Source organism: Lonchura striata, chromosome 3, assembly GCF_050655825.1.
Source record: "Lonchura striata isolate lonStrDom1 chromosome 3, ASM5065582v1, whole genome shotgun sequence".
NCBI classification, from domain to species: Eukaryota; Metazoa; Chordata; class Aves; order Passeriformes; family Estrildidae; genus Lonchura; species Lonchura striata.
In genome coordinates this window covers 70,704,460-70,725,315 of record NC_140705.1, presented here as the reverse complement: position 1 = coordinate 70,725,315, position 20,856 = coordinate 70,704,460, and the positions used below count along the sequence as shown (strand labels likewise).

The 20,856-nt window shown below is 44.4% G+C and overlaps 1 protein-coding gene across 1 annotated transcript in view; it reads right to left on the bottom strand.

The window, feature by feature from the left end:
• Nucleotides 1-19,671, bottom strand: part of EGLN1 (egl-9 family hypoxia inducible factor 1) — a 34,158-nt gene extending 14,487 nt beyond the window's left edge. Inside the window, exon 1 of the mRNA XM_021527127.3 lies at nucleotides 18,614-19,671. Coding sequence (XP_021382802.1) covers nucleotides 18,614-19,528 — 915 coding nt within the window. The 5' untranslated portion in view covers nucleotides 19,529-19,671. The remainder of the gene's footprint in view (nucleotides 1-18,613) is intronic.
• Between the last annotated feature and the right edge of the window lie 1,185 nt (nucleotides 19,672-20,856).

The following is a 20,856-nucleotide window of genomic DNA, read 5'->3' as shown; positions in this document are numbered from 1 at the left end:
AATTCTAATTGCGCTCAACAGCAACACAAACTTCAACAACACAAACTTCATTTTCAAGTCTCATTCCTTTAACCCATGCATGCCCATAGGCTCCAAGAAATGCTCTTCAGTTCCTGAAATGCTGAAGAAATGTGCATACAAGTCTAGATGATTCATCAGTTCTTACACATGGCACAGGAAAAAACACAGAGCTGCAGTGGCTGAAGTCGGATATTCAGGAAATTACTGTGCACGTGGGATGTGCTTAGGCTTTGATGAATACATCTAACAAATAAGAAATAGGATAGAGAAGCTCTTATGAAACTATCAAGCAAGAAGCATTGGCCAGGGAGAAACAGTATTGATTCTCAACATGGAGACAGAAAGTAGAAGGCACGTTCCTTGCACGAAGGCTTTGACTGAGCCCTGAGGAGAGCACAGCAACTGGGGAAACACATCTCCAAAGGTGAACCCAGGAGCAACTGAAACCAGTGCTAAAGACAGACACAACAGGAAGATCTAAAACACTTCCCAGCTGATGTTCTGCAGCTCTCAACCCTACTAAACTGAGATAAAAGCGCTTAAACATTAATGAGCTTTTCTGCTCTCCTATATCTCAGCTTGTAAACCTGCAAGTCTCAAATCTCCAAAAGCAAAGAGAGGACAGTGAACTTACAAATGGCAAGGAAAAAGATTGTACTTCTGTAACACAACACAGTGGCATTTTCCAGGCTGCTAGCCAGGTTTGGTGGGACATATCTGTTCTCAAAATTGCGCCAGTTTAACAAAAAGGTGCTGGTTTAAAATTGAGTCAGTGAAAGCACTGCAAATACACCTGCAGTCCTTCAATCTTATGAAGCCCTAGTTTCCATTAACTTAGTCTGTTTATCACAAAAATAAAATGGGAGTTCAAATCTAAAGAAGTACACAGAGCTGTGCACTGAAAATAGAGTAATAGTAAAAAAAGAATAAAGTTTATCTAACATCTCTGAATACACACAATGTCTTCAAATCTAAACCACCTGCATTCCATAAAGAAAAAAAAAAAAGTAAAAAAAAAAAATTTTCTATAAGCACATCCAAGACATGTCAGTGCTTCAAAGCAGTATTAGCTCTCTCCCCTAAGGTTCAACATAACACAATCTGATAGTTTTGATATCAAAGTCCACTGAAAACTTAAAAAAAAAAGTCAACAACAAAGAACACATGAACAAAGAAATCTCCTACATATACTTAATTCAGGTTTCCCAAAGAAAGTAGATGAAAGCACCGTCACCAGAGACAGAAAGTTCTCTCTTCTTAAAAGCCGAGGAGCAAACACAACACTTGGCTTTGCAGCTAGGAAGGGTCTAAAGCATACTTTGATTTGTGTCAGTCTAAATCTATCTACAGTATGATTAAATAAGTTGACCAATACATTTCAAATTCAAACAATTGAATAATGTTAAATATGTTTGTAGAATTGGCAGGCCTCCATGGCTAACTCCTCATTCCCTTCAAGAGAAGCAGACTCATGACTCACTGTTTTGGCACTGTATAAAAATTTGATGGAGAAGTAAGTCAGTCAACACAGATTTTAAGAGTCTGTTTTTAATTTAACACCATAATTGCTTTGAAATTAATAAAACCATTTAGAAAATAAGTACTTTGAAACTTTTTTCTCCAAGATGGGGCAAAGCTTTCTGCTCTGCAAAAGACTACTCAACTTCCTAGTTTCATCACTACCCATTCAAGAAGGGCACAGAGCAGCAACATCTTTAGGAACTAAAAATAACATTAAAGCAAATTACAACAGTGCACTAAAACAGTATGAAGTTAAGTCTCATTCAGCTACATCACTTAAAATGTATTCTGACAGCACTTTGTGCACACCAGATTTCCAGAGCCAACCACATGACATCAGCAGGCACACCAATGTCACACACAAAAAAGCATGGCTACCTATTTTTAGGTTATTAGTATTATCAATGGATTTTTTTTCTTTTTTTAAAATAAAGCATATACATTAGCCCAAACATTAAGCCTGGGGACTTCTTAGCACCAGGAGAGGCTGGGAAAGAAGAAACACTAAAGATTAAGGGTGGGCAAGAGGTGGTTGCTTTTGGTTTTCTTTTAAAACCAAACCTTACTGTATTATCTGTGAAAGTAAATGGCTGAGAAATTTGCCATTTGAAGAATGTCACTCATCATCTCTGTGTTTCTTTCTTCAAAACTATACATACTGAGAAGCCTAGAATATCCTTCCCCTAGAAGATAAACCATACACAATCATTTTGCTAACTGCTAGGAGGGAGATTCATTTCTTACTTTAAACTGCAATTTTGTTTCTGTTTTAGGGAACAAAATAGCCACATAACCAAAATTTAGGCTGTAGGAAAGGTATCTTTATATAAATTTGAACATTGTGCAACTGCATGGGAACAGGATTGTGGGTTTAGTGTTGTGTTTAGTCAGATACTTGGAAATATTTGCAGTGCAAGTTCCTAAAGTTTAGTCAATGTTCATGTAGATGCAGTAAAATTTCCAAATCTAGGCCTCAGGTACCACCTCTAGATTTTACCCATAGAAAAATTTACCATCATAAACAGTAAGCCAAGGAGAATGATTTTAAAACACCTTTTAAGGCTATTTTCAAGGAGACATACATGACTCAGCATGCCCAAACTTCACATTATATGCTATAGCATTCACTACTACTATTAGAGTCCAGATAATCCTTTGTAATTATTTATATATTACATAAAAAGAAGTAACTATACACTGAAATGCTATTAGTCTTTTATTTATGGACAGATTTATATTAGTACTGCACAGAAGTCTGACTAAGGTTTAAAGCCAAACAGTAATGAGTAGCCTGTAATATGCTTTCAAGCCACCTACAATTTGAATGCAAGAAATGCTGACACTGCCCAGGCTACTTTTTATGGGCTTTCACACATAAACTGTCTCCCTCCAAGTTTTTCTTTACAATCCCACCACAGTCCTGTAATAGGGCCTCTTTTCCAGCTGGTATAAACAACACTTAGAGGTTTTGTTGTTTTAACCAGATCACCCAGTGTATCCAGTTCAAATGTATATAGACAATAAGCAAATCTTCTGGCATTCCAGCTGTCTCAGTTCCCACCAGTCTTGGGCAAAGCCTCGAGGAACAGCTGAAGCCATGCAGCACTACAGGCTGAACATAAACACCAGGAGCAGGACTGCTGATGTTGGCATGCCAAGTCAGAAAAGTGACTCCCCAACCCACCCCTTCTCTGTATGTCCCCGCAGAGCCAGCCGTGTCATTTCAGGTTAAGGAGGCATTCTGCTGCACACAGGGAGGCTGCACTGGCTCAGTGGAACTCTTGGAGGAGAGTGGCTCAGGAATGCAATGTATTTGCTCTAGGAGCATGTGGCCTTGTGAGCACAAGAAAGATCTGAACGTACCCAACTCTGATTCCAGGGAGGAAAAAACACCTGAGGAAACTGTCTGTGCTTGTCTGGATGATACAAAAGCCCCACTGTCTTCTGAAATGCCAGTTCAACTGACCATATAGTGACTTTATGTTCATGGCATCAACAAGGTCATTTCTAGGTTAGGACCTCCTGCAGAGCTCCTTGGTGCTGCTTCAACAGGTTTTTTTCCCAGTCTCCCCATCAATCATAACCACTGGCCACGGAGACCAGTGTGATGGAAAAACACATCACTCTCATGCCTTGGAAAAAATAGAACATGCTGCATTATCAACTATAAATTGGTTAAAACAGACCCATCTGGTTTGTTCCAAGTCTGTTTATACATGGCATTAGGAAGCTGCTATGAAGAAAACCAACCCAATGAAAAAAGCTACCTCTTTGCATCTTTGCCACTATTTCAACAACAAAAATTGTATTTATTAGTATTTACATATATATATATATATATATAAAATAATTATTCACCCTTCTTAAAAGGCAAGTAGGCTTCTCCACAGATCAGTCCTTTCCTGTGAACAACAACTAAAAAGCCTGTTAATGTTAAATGACACGACTCCTGTCAATCAAATTGGTTATGACTGACTGTAACTCAACAAGTATTGTGGTTAGATGTTACATGCTGACCTCAAACTCCAAATTTCCCACTCTAAAAATCAGAAAGTGACAGAATACAAACTCCACACAAAGTGGTGATGTAAGCAAAAAAGCCATGGTATACAAAACCTGACAGTAACAAGAAAGCTTCCCTTTAACAACTTGTCACTGAAACTTTTTCCCCCATACCATCCAAGGCATTCAGAAGAACACAGAAGCAGGACCTCTCCCCTCAAATGCTCGCACTGAAAGTCAAATATATCAACATCAGCTGTGTTAGCATGCAGCGAGCACACACATACTCTTAAACCTTCTTATAAGCACTGTATTTAGTAAGAAAGAGAAATACACTATTTCACACCCCATATAGAAATAATGGATTTCAAGACAGGATATGCACACATCCTTTTTTTTTGTGTTTCTGCAGAAGGGTTTATCTGTATGTCCCTAAAAACCCAATCAGCAGAAACTTTCCTGGTAAACCAAAGGACAGCTAGGTCTTTGCAATCTACAGTACTCACTGGGGAATGATTGTGGGGATTAGCAACAGTAGCCTAGATCAGAGGTGTCACGTCAGACCAAGAGGACTGTTCCACAGCACATATTTATGCAACCTACATGCAAGATCTGCAGAGCTTAAGTAAAGCCTGTTCCCAGTTTAACGTTGTGCCAATTAAAGAAAAGAAGAAAAAAAAAGAGGCAAGTGCATAATGAATGACAAAGTGTTTGCCTCAGTCTGCAAATGACCCAAAACAACTCATACCCAAGGTATGAATTCATCATCAACTCAAGCAACAGCAGTGGAAATTACTGATGGACAGAATGTACAGTGAAATGAAAGGAAAAGGAAGAAAATAGACAGCGGGAGGACATGGACAAAAGTCTGCATTATTGAAAAGGCGAAAGTAACACCAAGTATCACAAGAACTGAGCAAGAAGCAGAACAGCAGCCAATTCTAAAAATCTTAGATTCCAGATTTCTATATAGTCAACTTCCCGTTCAAGTCAGCAAGCAATAATTTCAGATTACAGGATTGGCAGAAATAGTCTTTCAGGCAGAGACTGTATTTTAAAATAAATTGTCTACATAATTGTTGAAAATAAACAACACATGTCCTAAAACTTGTATCTAGTATTGCACACTAACACTGGGTAGCAGTTTCTAAACAGGAGACTGCGGTTAAAGAAATTATCTGTGGGCAGCCAACTGATTTACTAATTTCTACGACGTGTAGTAAAGGGCCCTGTATCTTTATACTAAAGACACTGCAGATCCCAAAACTTTTTTTGTATTCTCTCCAAGCCACACTTGTTTGGAGATTGGCAACCAAGAAGAGGAAAGCTGATTCTGAAGCCAGAGAAAGGCTGTAGGGAAAAACAGGGAGGAAGAGGAGGAGTGGGCAAGGACCTGTGGACAGTGGATGCACTTGCCACCCTGTGCTGCAGTAACGAAGGGAGCAACCTCCACAGCATGGGTTTTAATTGCAATTACCCTGCTACTAACCCCATGAAATCAAGCTGCAAGCACTAACGAGTGAGATACCTCAGCAGGCCTCAGCTGTAATTGTTTTTGGGTGTCTTCCAGCCCCTTAATGAACCACACCACAAAACATCTTGGACATTGGAGGTTACTCTCAGCAGAGATTTGCAACCAAAGATAAGAAAAAAGCTGCTGCTCCATGCACAGCACCGTGCTAATATCCACCCACTGCATGCAGAAGGCTGCTCACATCACTTGTACTCCAGATAAAATGTTTACGTGAAGTGGCCTTACAAAAAGCTACTTCCCTCTCTGAATGCCTGCTCTGCCCTCAAGCCTATTGATCAATTTATCCCCCCCACTTGCAGCACATACAAATCAGCAAAAAGATCAATATATTTTATTTCCAGGATCAATAAAAGCAATGTGATATAGCTACCATGAAGATAACTGAGAGTTACTCCAGAAAACAAGAATTTACTTCCTCTGTAAAGACAACCCTTAATTAAGGATTCCCAAACCAAAATAACTATTCCTTAAAAATGAAGGCTAGATGATGAAAAAAAAGTGTAACAGATCTTCCAAAGGAAAAAAAATTCTCAAAGGGACTACATCTTCCTATCACTGGCAAATTCTGTTCCCTACTGAGCCCCTGAAGAATTCCATCACTCTCTCCAGAAAGCTGCTCCCAAAGGGAAGGGGTGGGGGGGGGCAGGGAGGAAGGCGGGGGGGGTGCATTGGAATTTTTGCTCTTCAAAGGCAAGTTTTCTCTGGGGTTTTAATATGGAGCTATTCTAAGTTGAATTGCAGAACTCAAAGTCTCAATGGTGAGGAAGCATCATTTATTACTAGCTTTGTCTTTCAGTGGGTGTGTTCCTTCAAAGTAGCAGGATGTGAGTGTAGAAAGAGTAAAAGACACAGTGAAAACTAGAAATCTACAAAATTCATGTTGCTATATGAGACAATTAAACTGAAAATAAAGCTAGCTGATAGTATCTTCATCTACATTTCATGTCCTGCAGTGGAATATTATTTTCCATGTTTGCAAGGTCCTTTATAAAGCTATAGGACTAAACAGGTAAAAATAATGTATGTTTATCTTATTACCTCTTACAATATAATTTTGGCATAGCCTTGGCTCATGAGTGAGACAACTCCCATTTTCTATTTTCACTAAGGAAAATGACAAAGTAAGGACTCCAGTATAGGAACTCCTGTGTTGTTCTTGAGTCTGTGCCAGGTGTTAGGAGGCCTTCAAAAGCCATTACATGTCATTTTGTCCAAGCTACAGAAGAGATATAATGCAAATTTACTCAACCCATTAATTTTAATGCAAACATTTAACATTTTTTAATATAAAGCACTTGAACCATGGATCTTACTTCCAAGGCATTTTCTAATAATGGAACAGGCAAAGGAAAGACCAATAAAATAGTAAATTCCAGTTGCAACTTCACTACAGTAAACCAACGTCCTTTTAGTGACAAATGAGGTGTTACCAGAAGGATTCCCAGAGGACCTGTACTATTTCTGTATGACCTGGGAAACAGGGCTGAGGGAGCAGAGGAATGGTGTTTACCTGCAATACCTAAATATGCTGTAGTCCCTCCCAGCTCTGGCTGCAGAAGGGCACAGTGGAGGTGTGTAAAACAATACCAACTGCCTAAACAAGAAAATGGGAAGTGAAATTCAGGAAAGTGTGAAGAAGTACCCCTTAGGGGGAAAAAATGCTTTCTTATACAGTGATGTCTTCTAAATTGGATACTATCACTTCAGAAAAAAAAAAAATCAGTAAATACAGGCTGTTCTCCCAAGAACTTCATGTCAGCACAGCAGAGGAAGCAACTAAAGTGTCATAAATCACTGAACAAGGAAAGGCAACAGAGAATTCATCATCCTTGCCAGCATACAAAATCAGGATATATTTGTACATTAAATACTGTGCTTCTGCTTGCCTTACCTTGATCAACATAACCAGAAAAGCCTGCACAGAAGTGCAGCAGGAATAACTAGAATAATGAAACAGTACCCATTGGATAAACACAAAAAAGACTACAATTCTTCAATTTAGGAAAAATATGCATGGAAGCAAATGCCAGACTTTTTAAAAGACTATGACAAGTAAAACTACTGGGAAGTGAGTTTTCACAATACAGTCTAGGAGACACTAAAATCACCATCAGTGGGTTTTAAACAAAGGGAAGTTCCTTTTCCATCTAATCAAACTGCAGAACTCGCTGTTACAGGATGTTGCAGAGGCCAAAAGTACAAATGGCTTTTAAAACAAGATTACAAAAATTGATGGCAAATGTGTCCATCCATCTGCACGTATTACAGGCAGCAGTCTAGATACAACCTCTGTCTCAGAGCTCCTGGATTGCCAGAGGTAGGTGGTATATGAGAACATCATTTTATATACACTTTGAAGCTTTATATACAGAGTAATTACTGATTATTTACAACAACTACATAATAGTATAAACATAGATGGCAAATACTTGTGTGAAACAGACATTTGATAAGGGAGAACTCCCACTCAGCAAACACAAGAAGGCAGCCTGCTGAACCTAAACCAAAATAGGCAGAATGCAAAAAGTGTAAGATTTGAGCAGAGTGGGTCTTCAGCATCTGAACAATATGAACAAATGGCTTTAAATTTTACTATAAATCTTACTTTATAGTAAGACTGGGTTGTCCTCAAAACCACTTAGCTTTAACCTACAATTCATGGCCTAGCATCTAGTTCATACAGAAGGTCACTCCAGATGAACACAACTCCATCTGGCTTCAATTTACCACTAGATATATGGTAGGGATGGCCAAGCTGACACCTCCCGAGAGGCACACGGCTCCTATCTCTCTAACACAGTCCTCGAGGAGGACAGGCCATTGACCGAGAGGCACACGGCTCTTATCTCTCTAACACAGTCCTCGAGGAGGACAGGCCATTGACGGGGTGCCTGGAACCGCTGTACCTGGCAGGGAGCAGCAACTGAGGCAAGCCTCGTCCTCTGCACCCTGCCGGGGCAGCCAGCCTCTCCCAGCACCTGCTCCTCCTCCTCCCTCCCCCCCTACTGCAACAGGAAAGGAACACACCACTGCAGAACAAGGTCCCCAGGGGAGCACAGGCAGGATGGAAGTGGGCAGGAGCAGCAAGTTTGTGCGGGGAATACAGACGAAAGAAAATTACTAGAAAGTAGATGGAAGAAGTAAGGATTGTAACTTGAGAGCTGCAGGTTTTTTATTTATTCAACAGCCTGGCAAAATACATAAGCCTGACTCTTATGAGTTCAAATGTTCCCTACCCACACTTTTCTTTTTAACATGGAGTGGGTGGAATTTTTCATAAGTAAAATAAAACTGAAATGTGCCAAAAATAATATTTGGTCAGATGTTTGTTACAAATAAAAAAAAAGTAAAAATATGTGAAATATTAAAAGTAAGAGCACTTTTGGTAGTTTGTGGCTTTGAAACACCATATTTCATTTTTATGTCTGTCTTGCACAAAAAGGATAACTATGCAGCTGCACTATGCCCTCTCAGTATAGAAGTGGACTCAAGATCATATGCAACTTTAAAATAATTTTGGAGAGAAAGTATGAATTCCCTACAGGTAATTGACTTTCATTTCTTAAATGTTTGCTTAAACCAGTCTTGTGGACTGTACACATGCTTTGTACTAGTAAGCTTTGCTAGGAAAGGCCTGTGCTATGAGCACATGCACATGTGAATGGAGAAGCAGGCAACTTGGGAGAAAACAGGAAAGAGGCAGCAGCACAAACGCAGTAAAAGTGACCACCTGGATGACCAAAAGGGATCCACGGCAGGAATATTTCAAACAGTTACATTACTGGCATATTTGACCACAATGATCCTTTAGGGAGCAAATGACATTAGCAGGAAGACAGACTCCTGGTAACTTCATTCAGAGATGCAACAACTGAATGAGACTTATACTGATAGTGCCATTGCTGAAAAAATATTTTAAGAGATTGCAAAATTTGGCTTCTTTTGTATCTTTTCCATTTTAAACTGCAGTATTTTTTTTAATGGGAGTGCTGAGGTTGGCAGTCACCTCTGGAGATCACATGGTCCAGCCTACTGCTGAGAGGTGGGTCACTCACAGCAGGCTGGGTGACCAGTGATCAGGTTTTGAGTATCTCCAAGGATGAACACTCCACAACCTCTGTAGGAACCTGCTTCTTGGTTCATCACAATGGAAAAAGCATTTATTTCATTTCAATGGAATTTCTTGCATCTCAGCTCACCCACTGCCTTGCCACTGAGCACTGCTGCCAAAATTCTGGCTCCCTCTCCTTCCCTCCTCCTCTCAAGCATCTGTACACACTGGTATGGCCCCCCCACACCTCCTCCTCTGCCACATAAACAGCCCCACTCTCTCAGCATCTCCCTGTATGACCTGAAAGACCAAATCCACCACGATGAACAATGCTACTGCCTGGCTGATGCACTGTCATAGAGCAGCTAAAGCACACACAAATAAGGTTAAGCCAAACAGAGGTATAATTCAGCCAGCATCTATTTCACTGGGCATCATCCAGTATGCCAGCTGAAAAGGAGTCAGTTTAAGATGCCCTTATCAACTGGCCACAGTCTCCTTTCTCACAGCAGTAAGGCTGCATGCCAGCTGCCTGAACAACAATGGAGCAACCACTGAAACTGGAAGGGCCCAATGCCTTCAGCAGAGAACAGACCACACACTGTTCTAATACAGCAGAAGCTGTTGAAAGATCTTGGCATCCAGGGCAAGGTTTAGCTACTTGAACAGATGCTTGAACAGGACGGAGAGCAGCAACAAAAGAGATATGTTATTAACCAGTGACAAACTACTTTGGAAACCTTACACATGTTGCATCCCTGGACTTTTTCACAATACAGAGAACTTAAACATATGAGGATTGCTACCTCAAAGTTGGGATAAATTTTTAATCCATAGCAATTTAAATTCCATATTATCACAACCGTCAGGCTAAACGACTATTGAAACTTTTTTATTTCATTTGACTGGTAACTTCAAGACTGTTATAAACTATATAAATGCAGCTGTCCGACTTACTCAAGGAGGAAGATAACAGACCCTGGCAAACCAAAAGGGCAGCAAACCACAGAAAGACTATGCCCAGCAGAGAATCCTATAGCCTCTGCTACCTCACCAAGAATTTCAAGCCATCAATGGAATAAATTGATGTGAATTGATAATACAAGCTCTTCCTGGAAGTGGATTTAAAATATCTTCATACAAAAAGACAAATTAAACAAAACAAACAAAACCCAGGAAAAATAAACCAAATCAAACAAATACAAATAAGGCCCTAATGTCTTCAGCATTTAGTGCATTTTTTAACTTGACAGTCAATGTGATTCCTCCACCCTGCTACGACCAAAAAAAAAAAAAAACCACCTCTCTCACTGCATTCACCTTTGTATCATTTTCAACATCATGTTTGTTTTTGCTGAAACAAAGCAAGGCAGTCTCAGACTCTGCTCTCACCACAACACTTTGAGGTGACACAGCAGCATCTCCTCGAAGTTGTACATAATTTCTACATTGCAGAATGCCTTCATGATAAAACTATGTGCTCTAAGCTGGTCTGAGCCTAAATTAATGTGCAAAATTAATCCTTGAGTATTAAATAACCTTTCTCTTTAGACCGCATTAGTTACCCTACAGGTATGGACTTCATCTCTTTTCAGAGCACTACACACACAACATATTGATAACAACCCTACCTCCACACAAAACCTCTGCACAGACATGCAGGCACGCACACTTCTACCCGATTCCTATTTATAACACCATGTGCTAACAGAAATACTCTTAAGCAGTTTTAAGTTAAATACCAAAGAACAAGAAAGTCTTCAAGTGTAAGCAGCTGTTACGTGCATAAAAGCATTGCTCTATTTTTGACAGACGCTGCCCTGGAACAGTGAGTGGATTTTGACCTGAAGCTTACGACTGCCACTTACCAGCTAATTCTGGCACAAGCCTGCACTGGAAATATGCCTGACCACCCATCTTAACCAACAACCTTCAGAAACTAAAAAGAGTTTACAAGGATTTAATCAGCAGCAAATTACTTTTTCAAAATTCCTCAAAGACTAGCGTTAGTGCTCCTTCTGAAGAGTCTAAGGAAGTCACAAATGCAGAAGACAAAAAGGATATAATAAATAATGATTATTTCACTCAGTAGTAACTGCAAAGTCAAATAACTCTACTGTTTTATTCATTAAAAATACTGCTTTCAAAATACTGTTTTCTTAGTGAAGTGTAAAAAACATGCCAATGAATAAAGAACTTGAATTTATATAATCTGAGTATGCTGATTTCCAAAAAACACTTGTACAGTCCTTGCATTGTCTGCAGTCACTCCCCCACTGAAAAGTAACAAAATACAGCAGCACAAGAGCTAGGGAGCCCCACGAGTGTCCTGCTGAAGACTTCACTAACCAATCCACTCACACCAGTCCCAAAATTAATTTTAGAACTGAAAAAAGTGCTGTCTTTGTACAAGAGCTCTCTAAGGAGTCTAAAGACAAACTATTCTGGATAGGCAAGAAGAAATTTTTGCTTGATATAGAGTATCTGTTTCCCTTTTAAAAAAAAGTTTCCTTTCTGCTGCAGGAGAAAGCCTTCCTTTAAATTGCAAGTACACTATGTACATACCTAGACATACAAACATATGTACTAGCAGAACAGTACAGAACAACACAGAAGCAACCAGAAAGACAGCATCCTGCAAAATTCCAATAGCAACCTAGCCTGTTTTAGCCATGAGCCATCAGATATGAATCAAGACAGGCTATCCAACTGAATTACAAATCAAATGAACATGGTAAATATCACAGAAGAAAATAATATGCTGTAAATTTATTTTTTCAGGAAATAGCTAGCAGCCTAATCAGAAATTAAGCACCATTTAGACAAAAAGGAAAACATCTCTCAACAACCAGTCAAGGTTACTGATACAACTAACCCAGGGATCTGAGAACTGCCGTTCAGACAGTCCTATGACTTGGCAGGACATCACCTGCAAAGCATTTCAGTCCAAGAGGCCACAGGGAAGGGAAGACAGCTCTTCCTCTCAAGCTGTACAGCTATGATGAGAAGCATCCCACTTAATTTTTAGGCAGTATTAAATGAGCCCAATCCTTGCAGAAGAGACAGCATAGAACATCAAAGAAGCAACATAGTCAAAAAATCATTAATATCACTGGCAGGAAAAAATTAATTATCCATAGTGTACCAAAATCACTGATGAGTACAAACTATAATGCCACAGGTTCCTTATCTCCAGAACAGTAACAACTACAAAATGTGAACTCTAGTTACAGTCAAAAATGGCTTGGAAAAGCAAGAAAAACAAGCACTAGAGCTGGCATAAGGGGATGGGGCTGAGCAGGGACCCTCCTCAACAGCAGCAAACAGAAGCAAGCTGCAGCACACTGTTCATGGCAGATGACATGAATCCAGCTCTCTTGAAACAGAGGTCAAGAACATCTTTGATGCTAATAAAACTCTAGAATAAGGGATAGGAACAGCCAATAAGCTTAAGAGAAGATTGATTTTGAAGCTAGGAGTGTGTGAAAATCAGTTTTCATTTGGAGAAGATACATGTTCCACTGTACATGTTATGTGGGATCACCTGGTGGGTAGATGAGCAAAGTTTCTGTATAAAATTGTTGTAAGAAAGATTCTTGGAGGACAGAAGTATGTGTTTCTGATGGCAAGAACTGAGCCTCACACTGAGCACGTAAGAGCAAAAAAAGAAAGAAAAAAATTACATAGCTAGTGAAGATTTCTTAAACTATGTTTAAATTTTCAAGGGCAAAATTTGGGAGAATCAGACTCAAGTGCTAAACTAAGGCTGTAGTTTGGCAAACACTTTAAACTGGCATAAATTTACATTGCTGCTGAAAGAAAGTCTCACCATCTGCCAGTCCTCTGTGCCAGCACAAACATCCGAACACTGAACCAGGAGCACTTCTTTTGCCAGTTTATTTTTCAGATGGATCAGTTCCCCAAAACCAGTTCACAGGATGGCCATGTAAATACTTGTGCTGGCAAAGAAGAATGAATACTCCTCCAGCACTGCCAGCCCAGAATGTTCATTGAACTACAGCCTAACACACAAGGGTGTGGAGAAGTCCTAGCAGTCACAGGTGGTGCACCCCACCCTTGGAATTCATACCACACTTCAAAGTTGCGGTCACCACACAGCTGCCCCTCAGAAACCAGCACATCTAATTTTCTCTAGTAGGAGAACCTGTCAGAATCTCAGCAATTCTAAAGTTGGCTGTGAACAAGAGTATTTTCTGGATGCTGCTATGCTTCTCCATCAAATGATCATTTGCAGGAATAACCCCAGTCACTCCCCTGATCATCTGCTTCATCTGGGACCCAAAAGGCTTGTACATGAGGAATAGCAAATCAAAACTATAGTCCTCACATGTCAGGGCTCTACTCTAACAGGGATTTAAGAATGGTGTGTGGGCTGTTGTGTATCCACGGATCACCACACAATCCTTCGAAGACAGCAAACTCATCTACAAGAAAACAACATCACCAACAGAAGCTGCTGTCAGGGAAACAACCAACAGATAAGGACAAGCACTGGTCATATTCTGTATCAAGGTGAAGCAACACAAGCGAGTACTGGAGACGGAGAGACCTACCCACATTTTCCCACAATTCAGTGGCAAATTCCAAGCTGTACATGAGGTCATTCACTAGGAACCAATCAGATCAGTAAGTTTTCTACCAAGAAATAAATTCAAGGTGTGATAGTGAAATGATCTCCAGAATGATACAGGAGGATCAATGTAATCACACATGACACAGGCAAACTGAAGGAAAGCCTCCCACTTTACAGACATTCCTAATCCCAGATCTCCAGTCACAGCTCTTGGGTCCTTCAACAAGAGGAGGACTTACCCCAGCTGCACACCTGCCCCTGTGATCCCTCTCCTTTCTTCTACCAGAGTTTTGGTATCATCATCACTTTCCAGTACCTGCTTGGTTGCCAAGTTCTTATTCCCTCTTATTTTTCATTTGTCTTCTTATTGCCACACATGCTTAAAGTTATATTTTGTAGAATAAGATATAGTGGAAAGAACACCCATAAATCTTAATTTTCCTTGGTAACATTAATCCAACATGTTTGTAGAAAAGCTGCAAGTGTCAAGAGTAGAGAGCCTCTTCTGTCCAGTTTATAAAAAAGCTAACCGCAGGGTATGAGAAACCCACTCACTCTTGGAGAATTACTTTCTAAAGAAGCATTACTAACTTTGAAAGAATCTAATTTAATAGGGCACAGTCGGACTAGTCTGAACCCAGAGTCCCCTAGGTCTTCAGAAAACTCCAGGATCTCCAGAGTAAGAGATTAGCAATTGCCAGAAAATGCAGAAAAGAAAGTTTGCATGATATGTAACAAGTAAAACAATTTTTTAAGCTACAGGTGGCTGAGAAGCAGTGGGTTGCCACTAGCCTACTACTAGAGAGAGGAGAGCATTAAAATGCAGCAATATGAACAGGATTAGTCTCCTGACAGGTTTCTAGAAGTAGGAATGAAAGAAAAACTAAAGGGATGCAAGACGGCCTGTCAAACTGTCTATTTTAATGTCCTTCTAACAAAAGGCAGAGGGTAGGGCTTAAGAGAGGGCTGGTACTGGGTGTAATGGTGAGCAGAAAGCAGAATAGCTGATGGATCACGTGTCTGGTTATATGATTACTAGGAACCCAGTCCACAACTGGGAAGTCGCAGTATTACTCCAGGACCAGTAAAGGATGTATGCCTCAGATCAGCAGAGTCCACAACAGGGGAAAGAGAAAGCTAACAAAAAAAAATCATAAACCTGCTGCTACCCTTAACCCCTTCTTCATGCTCCATATGGGAAAGGAGGAAAAAACATCTCACCTGGGTGAGATTTAGGATGATTTCTTTCCCCGATTTTGATGAGCAGGCTTTTACCTCCACTAGTCATGTAAGAACAGGACAGGCAAGAAACAGAAATACATGCATGTACAAATGTGGCAACTGATAAGATCAAGGAAAAAAAAGAGAATTTATGAAAAGATGAAAGAAGTAAAAACTAGAAAATAACAGGAAGTAGGAGAAAGACAAGAGCTCAAATATGCAAGTATGTGCCACTGTCTGCTAAAGAAAAGAAGGAAGCAGAGTCTGGAAAGAAAGAACAAAAGCAAGGAATGCAGTAAGTCAGGACTTCCAAGATGAGTAAATAGTTAGCCACTCTAAAACAAAATTAGTTAGCCATTCTCTTATACTTGCTGCTGTCTCCACACATCTCAAAGTTACCTGGCTAGTTTATAACTAGTGCTGTATAGATATCTTTCAGGCTGGAGAGTAATTTGCTGACACTCAGGAATAGGTAGAACCACATCAGTTTATGTATACCAGTTCTAGGTGGCCCTGGTAACCTAGAGAAAGCATCTATCAGAGACTTTAAAATATAAAATCTCAAGTCACAACCAACATTTTACCTTATTTCATGTTCTTTGCCTTAATGGACTGGCCCTGGTGAATGTAAATGTTTGAATTAGATCCTATTAACACAACATAGATTTTCACTGACAGGCAGGTTTACAAGACAAGAGATTCAGGGTATATATACCCCAGATCCATTTCTTCTTGCTTTTTCATACACTGCTTCTAGACAGTTGACGGGCATTTCAACAGACATTTGCCAAAGAAGTGAGAGGGCAGGTTCAATGCCAACACCACCCATGGGTTACAAGTTATATGGTTACAATACAAGTTATTTGAAGTGATACTCTGGGTATCGTCTCCTTCTGTTTACTCAACTCTGAGATAAATCTTTGAGAGTGAATGACAGTTTTCATTCTGCTTTTACTGGCATTTTAGAGGACTGAGCTTTCCTGCACACTAAAAGCACTGATTTTTGCAGGGAAATAAGCAAGGGAAAATGAGAAGACAAGGTAATGCATTTCTGTGCCACCAAGGAATAAAGCATTGTGCTTTTACTGATCTGATCCCTGCACCTGTTCTGATCCCCCATACAGAGGGCTTTCTAAAACCAAGCAGGAACATAAAATACAGTAGTTCAGGAATTACAGGCCTGACTGAGGATTACAACTCCAAAAGCCTTGGCATCTATTCTTTACAGAAGCATACCACTGTTCATAAAAACAGAGTAAGTATTCCTTTCTGCTGGATAAAACTGAAATCCAGCAAAACCACTGATATTTTTAGAGTGCAAGTTGAAGAGCCTTGAAGAGCTTTAACACTGCCTGAAAGAGAAATTGGCTTAGAAAAATCCTGCAGGAATCTATGAGGACTCTATACCACGTTCCCATTTAAATGTTTTAGCACAGTACTGGTTCAACTGAAGAAATGCAAGGACAGCATTAAGAAAAAAAAAAAAATCCCACCCTTTTTTCTTTATCACGGGAGTTTCCCGTGCCCTGAACAAATCCAGGGCTGTTTTTTGCCCTCCAGTTTCTCCCTTCCTCCCTCCCTCCCGCAGCTTCCTACCAGCTGAGATTCTGCAGCTGCAGCAACAACAGTCCATCTGTGACAGTGCAACCACCTCGGCAGGATGACTCCTACCATTTCACTCGCTTCCTTATGCTTTAACAGAGGTAGCAAAGTCTGAAGGGGCTTTACCCCTCTTCTTTTTTTTTATTAAACTGAAAAGATACTGATGAATATTCATTACTAGCTCTCTACCAAGGGCATGAATTTTATTTAAAGGACTGGAAGGGAATCACAAATTAGGCTAATACAATGGGAGATTTTTACTTAGTTCTCTGGTCTTGAAATAGAGCTATAGAGTAAGATTTTTGTGGAAAAGTGACTTAATGAGAGTAAAATAAAAACACTGCCCAAAGCCGCCCTGCTCAATGGCTGTGATTCCACTGCCTGCCACAACACCATTTGCCAGAGTGCCTCGCTGTAATTCACGGGTTTATTGTGCCACCGGTGCACTCACTCACTGTTGCCGGTCTCCTGACCACATTTTTAAGTTCTGCACCTGGCAGGCCACATCCTGAGCCAAGGTTTACCAAAACCCAGCACATTCATGAGAGCCCAAAAACACTATGCACTAGTGGATCCAGGCTCAGCCAGCACCGCTGCCGGGACACCTCGCAGCCAGCCCCCTGCTTCCCACAACCCGTCAGATCACTGTTACCCCGTTTTTCGGGAGACCACGAAAGAACTCCCATTTCAATACTCATCACCTAGCGGATAGACTTCTGGGTCAAGGGGACAGCAGCCCACCCGCCGAGGCTGCGGCCCAAACCCGCTGGGGCTAGGGGTCCCGCCACGACCGGGCGTGAGAACAGAATTGTTAGGGTTGGAAATGACCTCTGGAGATCATCCAGTCCAACCCTCCTGCCCAGGCAGGGTCACCTCGAGCAGGTGACACAGGAAGGCGTCCAGGCGAGTTTTGAATGCTTCCAGATAAGAGACTTCACGACTTCCCCGGGCAGCCTGTTCCAGTGCTCTGCCACCCTACACGTAAAGAAGTTCTTCTTGTCAAGAAGTTCTTCTTCTTGTGCTTTAGTTTACGGCCACCGCTACTTGTCCTGTCACTGGGCAACACTGAAGAGTCTGGCACCGTGTTTTTAACATCAACCTCTGAGATATTTACATACATTAATGAGATCCCCTCTATCCTCTTTTCACTAGACTAAAAGGGCTCAGCTCCCGCAGTCTCTCTTCATGATAGAGATGCTCCAAACCCCTAATCATCTTTGTGACCCTCTAGAGAAAGGCAGCAGCTTCATTCTGATCTTGAGGAGCTCAGAACTGGACACGACTCGGAAGCACGAGTCGGCTCCGGGGAGCGGAGCGGCAGCGGGCGCACACACGCACAGCACAGCCCCACACAGGCACCCGCACGGACAGACAGACAGCCGGACGGACGTGCGCACACGCACGCAGCCCCCCGGACAGCCGCACACGTGCGCGCACACACGCCCGCAGCCGGGAAGCGCCGGCTCCGCGGCTCCGCGGCCCCGCTCCCGCCGCCACAACCCCCTGGCAGCAGGAGCAGGGGGGGGCCGGGCATCGGGGGTCCCAGCTCCCGCCCTCCCGCACTCACTTTCGTCCTGCCGTTGATTTTGTAGTTGCCCAGCTTTCCATTACAGTGTCGGATGAGATCGTCCATGCTGTTCATGAGGAGCCGAATGGTCTGGCAGCCCGGCTCCTTGCCCTCCACCCAGGTGATCTTGTCGCCGCGAATGTCCTTGGAAGAGTCGCTCTTCTGGCTGACCAGCTGCCCGTCGGTGAAGCGGCCGGTGTGGTGGAGGGCCCGCACCTCCTCGGCCACCAGCCCGCCCAGCTCCTTGCCGAGGAAGTCGTCCACCACGCAGATGCCGTGCTTGTTCATGCAGGGCACGATGTACTCCAGCGCCAGCCGCTGCGGCACCAGCGACTTGGTCTGCCCGTTGGGGCGCAGCGCGGCCCCAGCGGGCCCCGCCTGCACGCCGCCCGGGTACAGGTTCGACTTGTCCCGGTACAGCAGCACTGCATCCCCGGAGGGCGACGGGGACGGGGCCGCGGCCGGTGCCTCCGCCTCGCCGCCGGCAGCTGCGGCGGCGGCGGCGACGTGATTGTTGGTCAGCGGGGCGGCCTCGGCGGGGGCCTCCGGGGACGGCGGCGCTGCGCCCTTCCCGACCCCCGCCCGGCTGCCGCTGCCCGCCGCGGCCCCGCCGTGGGCGCGGGGCGGCGGGGGGTGCCCGCCGTGGGGCTCGGTAGCGCCCCCTGCCGCGCCAGCCGCCGCAGCGCCGCCGCCGCGGCAGATGAGCTTGTGCTTCTTCCAGTCCTGGCGCTGGTGCTCCTTGCTGCAGTAGAAGGAGCTGCGGCAGCGCCCGCACCGCAGCAGGTTCTCCATCTTCCCGCACAGCTCGCAGTACTGCCGGTCCCGCTCGCTACTGCTGCTACTACTGCTGCCGCTGCTGCTGCCGCTCTCGCCCTGGCCGCCCTGACCGGCGCCTCCACCGCTGTCATTCGCCATGGCGCTGGTGGTGCCGCCGCAGCCCCGCTCCGCCGGGTCGTGTTATGTAAGGAGGCGGGCGGGAGCGGCGCTAACGCGGGCCCCCGCCCGGCCGCGCGGGGAGGGAGCGCTTACTGCATCATGGCCGCCCGGCTCCGGCTCCGCCGCGGCCCCCGCCGCCCTCCACCTCCGCCGGCCCGCGGCCTCCTCCGGCGCGCGGGGGCCCGCGCCGCCCTCCCTGCGCCGCTAACGCTGCCTAGCGCCGCCTCATCGCCGCCCCACCGGCGGCGGAACGGCCGAGGGGCAGCGGCGTGGCGCGGTGCGGGGCTGCCTTCCGCTCCCCGCCGGCCTCTCTGCCCGGTGCAGCGCGGGCCGGCGCGGCCGCCGCCTCTCCCCACCGCGCCTCCGCCGCTCTGCCGGGGCGAGGAGGAGGAGGCGCCACTCCAGAGGCCCGCTGTGCACGTACGCCACTTCCAGCCCGCCAGCGCCGCCGGCGCGTCAGGCGGGCGTGGCCGGGCGGGCGGGGCCGGCTCGGAGCCGGCCGCGTCCTCCGCGCCGCTGCGTGAGGGGCCGAGAGCACCGCTACCGTCGTGGGCCGCGGACGGGCCGCGGGGCCGCAGGGCTCCTGGGGGGATGGCGCCCTTCCCCCCGCCGTGGCGAGTGCGGCCTTTCCGGCGGGGACAGCGGGGAAGCCGCTGGGCGGTGTCACTGCTCTGGGCTGCCGGGGCCGCCCCGTCGTCGCCGGGCAGGTCGCTAGTCTGAGGGTGGCCCGTGACCCCAGTAGCGAGCTGCCCCTGTGGGGTGTGGGCCTGCCGCAGGTGAGGCGGGGGCACCGAGGAGCGGCGGGTGACGTGGAAGCTGGGCACGGCGGCTCGAGTGACAGGCAGGGTGGCGGCCGCGGCACCTGGCTAGAGTGGGTTTTGTCACTCCCGTAGGCCCCAAAATATTCCTGCCGGGTAGCTGGTGGAGCGGGAGAGACGTGCTGTCTCCTACATAAATTAACACGTGGCTTGTGTCCCGCCTAACGGAGTAGTAGTGAAGGCTGGAGCTAGGCTAATTAAGAAATGAAAAGGCAAAAAGCAGGAAGAACAAGCTAGGTGATGTAGCTGCCAAAACAAGGTGAGACCGGGAGCTGGGGCCTGTGCTGTGATGAACATGGCAAAGTCCCTGACAGGCAAAAGGAAACTCGTTTGGCAGAGCAGTGCTGGTGGAGGGACAAAGGTCTCGGCTCAGTCACGTCAGTTGTCAGAAGCCACATGGGCATCTGGACTCCTCTGAGGTGACGTTTAAGCTTCCACTGATCCAATTAATCATGGCTTTGCTTGCTTGTGGTATGGTTTAGGAAAGTG